General features: G+C 29.3%; 1 protein-coding gene across 1 annotated transcript; it reads left to right on the forward strand.

The window, feature by feature from the left end:
• The first annotated feature begins 4483 nt into the window (after window positions 1-4483).
• Window positions 4484-5320, forward strand: LOC140184080 (uncharacterized). The gene has a single exon (XM_072234366.1). The coding sequence runs from the start codon at window positions 4484-4486 to the stop codon at window positions 5318-5320; it is 837 nt and encodes a 278-aa protein (XP_072090467.1).
• The last annotated feature ends 355 nt before the right edge of the window (window positions 5321-5675 follow it).

A 5675-nucleotide genomic window follows, 5' to 3' on the forward strand; every position in this document is an offset into this window, starting at 1 on the left:
TGAGTCTTCGGGCATATGTGTATGATATTACTATATATGTTTTCTATGCTTCATGTAGATATTATTCGTTTAACTATTGCTTATTCCATTATATCTATCTAACATACGATCTCGACTAGCGCTATCGGCTCGTATGTATATATTTAATATAAGGTCTAGAGTATCTAAAAAAAGTCGTGAAGTAGCGCTGGCAGCTAGCATTGGTCATGACATGCTAGAAGTTGGGTCGTTACAATAGAAATCACTAATACTAGGGCCAAAGAGAGAAAGGGTGTGTTTGGGGTTTACATTAAGGAAGATAAAATTCGTTTGAGTGTCTTGAACGCTCCACTCTTATGTTTGGCAAATTTTAGAACCTCTAAAGGCACAAGTACTTTCACCTCTGAATGTACATTCACGTGAAACTAAAAATTGTAGCTTCTGCGTTCATGTTGGGAAGGCTGATTACCATTGAGAAATTAGATGAAAAATTTATTTCTTTTCTACCAATTCTACCCTTGATTTTCTTCTATAAAAAGGATACAAAATAAATATATAACTTTTATAGTAGTTCTTTGTGTTCTTCGTTCCAATTTCTTTTTCATCAATATCTTTCAGATTTGTTTGAAACACTGCCAAGATAAATATTTTAATTTTTTATTACTTTTAATACCCTCTTTCATATTTTGATTTTTATATTTTTTATTGTATTTTTTTATTTATATGATAAATATTTTTATATTATTTTTTTTAGTATTCTGATGTTATATTTTTTAGAATTTATACTACTTCCTAGTTCATATGAGTTTTTTTTAAATGCTATTTGTACACCAAATTCAGCCACTAAAATCAACCACCAATGTATTTATATATATATATATATATATATATATATATATATATATATATATATATATATATATATATGTGTGGTTTACTTTATTTTCTATGTCTATTTATATTTCAACATGTATCTTATACTTATGGCTAACTTTGGGGACTGATTTTGATGTACACGTAACATAGTCCTTTTTTTTATCATTTACCATACTATTTTTTATATGTATATTTTTTATGAAGTTTTTTTATTTTTATTTGATTTTGTGTATATGATTTTTTATTGTATTTTTATTGTATTTTTTATTCATATAACAACTATTGTTGATATAAATTTTTATTTTTTATGATATTTTTTATTTTTTTTGTTTATATAAATTTTTTTTCTATCTTTTATTGTACATGTTTATGTTGTGTATAAAATTCTTTATTTTTGGTTTGGTTTTATTCATATGAATTTTATTTACTTCTTATTGTAATTTTTTTGTTCATATGATATATATGTTGTTGATTTTATAAAATTTTTATTGTTTTTTATTTGTATGAGTATTTTTTTTCTATTTTTTACTGTACTTTATTTTCGTTTTGTATGAAATTTTTTATTTTTTGTTTGACTCTGTAAAATTTGTAATTGTAATTATTATATACTATGCTTGTTATCAAATTTTTGTTTAATATGAATTATAATCCCATCAAAAAGGATAAAATAAATAAACAAAAACTAATTATAAGTAACAATAGAATTATAAACAATGAAAATTTATGGTCTAAAATAATACTAAATTAAAGAGTACTAGCGATACTAAAAAAATTATAGAACGTTTTCTTTTTGTTTGATATTATTAAATTTAAAGTACCCTCTTTCATATTTTTTTATTGTATTTATTTTATTTATATGATAATTATTTTTTTTAGTATTCTGCTTTTTCATGTATATTATTATTTTTAAGAATTCTTATTGTTTCTTAATTTATATGAACTTTTTTTATCATTTACTCTTCTGTAGAAATAGACTGTGTTTGAGACTCGATTAAAGATCAAATTATTAATCTCATGCAATAGAAATAATAGTGTTTTTATGTACAAATTTTGTATAAGATATTATTTTTTATGTATTTTATTAGTATTTTATTTTTGAATTTAATATTATTAGTGTTTTTATGTTTTAAAATATATTTTGTCAATTTTTATATGTTACTTAGTAAGTAAATATTAATTTTATTATAAAATTAATTAATAAGATCTATTCAAATATCTAAAGTAAAATAATAGGATAGTATAAAAAATTATTTAAATTGATGTCTCTTTTAGTAATTTTTCATCTAAAAATAATTTTAAGTAGTATAATCAAAACAACATTTATTTTACTATAATCCATTTTGATATAAAAATTGTCAAACATAAATCACGTTAACATAGACTTATTTTTCATCAAAATCAATCAATTTTATGCAAACTCCCATTTGTAAACTGTAATCCAAACACACACAAAATAGAATTTCCAATTACATCATGTTCCTTATATTATTGTATTATATCCCTATTTATAGTATAATTTTCTAATTAAGCTATAGGTCAAATACTAATCCTAACATATATATTTGAATTAAATCAAATAATATATATTAGTTGTAATTAATGAATTCAAATGAATTCAACAAATTAAATCACAAGATATCCTCAAGAATTAATTAAATTAATTAGTTGATATAAATAATTAATAAAATTACTTTGGTTTAATAAATTAAAAAAATAAATTGAAAAATATCTCTAAAGATATTTCACGTCTATCTCATCACTAATTTAAATAATTTGATATCTATCCTAATTAAATTTATAAATCGATTAATTATAATTAATATATTTAAATAAATAAAACAAAATAAATAAAAATATTTTTAAAAATTAGTCAAATCAATTAATTAATACAAATAACTAGTATAATTGATTTGATTTATTGAATTAAAAGAAGTAAGTTACAAAATATCTTATTAAACTAATAAATTGATATAATTAATTTATTATAATTGATTGAATTTAATAAATTAAAAAATAAATAAATAATACTCTCAAAATATGTCATATCAATTCTATTATTAAGTGTAAAAATTTAATTTTAATAATGGATAATGGATGACATATTAAGAATAAAACGTGTGTTTTAATAAGTGAGATTTCTAATAATTTTTAATAAAACTCTTCTACACCTAAGACATGACAAGATATTGTGGTCTCGTGGATGACTCAATTATTCACAAATACAAATTAAAAATTAATAATTTGATTATTACTAAATTATCATTTCTATTTATAAGTATTTATTAGAATATTGATAAATTAAAACTAAAGTTATTATATTAGTTAGTACTCTAATAGGATTTTAGTGCTCTGTTAGAGCATACATAGTCGTAATACCATTTTTGAAATCTCAACTCATAATCTAATCATAAGTATGGAATTATGGGAAGGAATCAATCGAGGCAATAAAGAAGACAACAACAATGAAAAAGATCTAGTAGTGGAGTTAAAGGAGGAGGATATAAAGAGGTGTCAACGCTTGTGTCAATAGTCTCATAGGAAAGGTTTTTGCAGATAAACCTTTTTCTGTGGGGACAACGGAGGGTGCACTAAGCGCTATTTGAGAAAGACCTGAGGGTTTCAAAGAAGTAAGTAAAGAGGATAATTTATTTCAATTCTTCTTTGGCAATGAGATGGACCTAATAAAAATAGAAAAAGGATGGTCATGGCTGTTTAAGGATTATGTTCTTCATGTGAAAAGATGGACTGAGCAAGATCAGCCTATTGCTAAGCGGATCAATACATTCCCGATCTAGACTCAGATTTAGGGGCTACTGGAGAGCTTTAAGACAATTGAAGCAGGTTGGAAGATGAAAAATAATATTGGAAGGGTGACTGACATGGAACTCTTTGACGTAAAAGGGAAGGAAGCGAGAATTATCAAAGTCAAAGTGGAGCTAGATGCCAACAAACGCATCAAAGACAGTGTCAAAATTATAGGGCCTGACCAGAAACTGATAGAGATTGGCTTAAGATATAAACGTGTTGGAAAGTTCTGTACATATTGTGCCAAACTTGGACATGAAGCTCGGTTGTGCCAAGCTCTCATGAGGGACACGACTTTGGGGCAAGTTAAGGAGGATAAGGTGGGAGAATGCGTACAAGCAGACCAAACTGGGCGCCGTGTTGAAGTGGAGGATTTTGGGAACAAAAACTTTGAGTCTGACAGGAACTAGAAGAAAGATAAGCCAAAAAAGAAGCCAATGCCCGCCTGGCTACTCAATAGTTTTTCCAGTTTGTCAATAAAGGAGCAACAAGAAAAATCAAATGAGACTTTAAGTCTTGGCCATGTACCGAGAATTGAGAGCAGAGGAGGTTCATGAGAGAAATCAAATGATGCAGGGTCGAAGACAAAGAGTGAAGATGTGCTGAAGAAAAAAATCCAAACATAACATTATGCAATATGAACAGAATAAGGCAACCTAAACATTTAGGGGTCATAAAATATCAAAACTTAAGCAGATTGCTAGAAAAGAGGTTTTAAAGGAAAGGAAAATGTGAATCCACAGAAGAAATTATGTTCGGAAGGAGACTGTAATGATGCTGCTGAGGTAGAGGGCGCCAGCCATCAATTGGTGCCCCAGGGGCCATGAGAGTGCTGATGTGGAACTGTCGGGGTCTGGGAAGACCCTTGACAGTTCACAACATGAAAGGGATTTGTCGATCCCACTCTACTGAGATTTGTTTCTTCTATGAAATCAAAAACCAATCTTGTCAGGTGAAAAGGAAACTCAGAGCAAGTGGTTTCAATTATTGGTTTCTTCGTGACCCGATGGGGACAGCTGGTGGGCTTACATTGGCATGGAAAGAAGGGTGTGTGGTGGAAGTTTTTACATCAAATGACTTCTTCATAGTTGCCAGAGTGAAGGATACAAAGAAGAATGTGGACTGGGGCATGGTGGGAGTGTACCTCAGCTATAGTGATCAGATTCGAAGGGGGCAGTTTGAAGAAGTGGCGTCAGTCTTAGACATGTTAACTGGTAGGGTGCTCATTTTTGGAGATTTTAATGCTATTTCCAGACAGCATGAGAAGGTGAGAGGTAGCACAAAATCACCTACTTCCATTAATGATTTTAATGAATTCATTGATGAAAATAGTCTGAAGGATCTTGGCATGATAGGGCGGCCCTTTACGTGGTCAAATAGAAGACTGGGGCAGGAATTAATTGAGGAGAGGCTAGATCGGATGATGGCAGGGGTCGATTGGTTAGATGTCTACCTAAATGCAACCGTTACAAGGCTTAGTGAGGATGGCTCTGACCACGCACCACTCATTCTTAATACTAGCCCTTCTGCTCATCGCTCTAAAAGAAGGTTTAAGTTTCAAGAATGGTGGTGTGGTGTTGAAGAGATAAAACATAGAATCAGGGAGGCTTGGAGCACGAGAAATTCATTGGTAGGCATTATTTGGTCTAGTATATCCTAGCATAGAAACTGAAGATTTGTAGGCATTCATTGGTCCAATGGTAGCAATCTACTCAATCTGATTCAGCCAAAGTAATCAAACAAATTCAGGAAGAAATTAGTACACTAAGGGCAGCAGGGATACAAGGTGGAGAACACATCACTGAACTTGAGAGAAAGCTTGAAGTGGCCTATAACAATGTAGAGAGATTTTGGAGAGACAAATCTAGAATCAAATGGCTTCAAGCAGGAGACAGAAACACCCCATTTTTTCACCGCTACACCATGCTACGATGCAAACATAATAGAATCTGGAGACTAAAAGGCCCGGATGGAGTAATGGCTACGAGTAACGAAGATATAGCAAATGTGGCTGA

Source organism: Arachis hypogaea, chromosome 4 (assembly GCF_003086295.3).
Source record: "Arachis hypogaea cultivar Tifrunner chromosome 4, arahy.Tifrunner.gnm2.J5K5, whole genome shotgun sequence".
Taxonomy (NCBI): domain Eukaryota; kingdom Viridiplantae; phylum Streptophyta; class Magnoliopsida; order Fabales; family Fabaceae; genus Arachis; species Arachis hypogaea.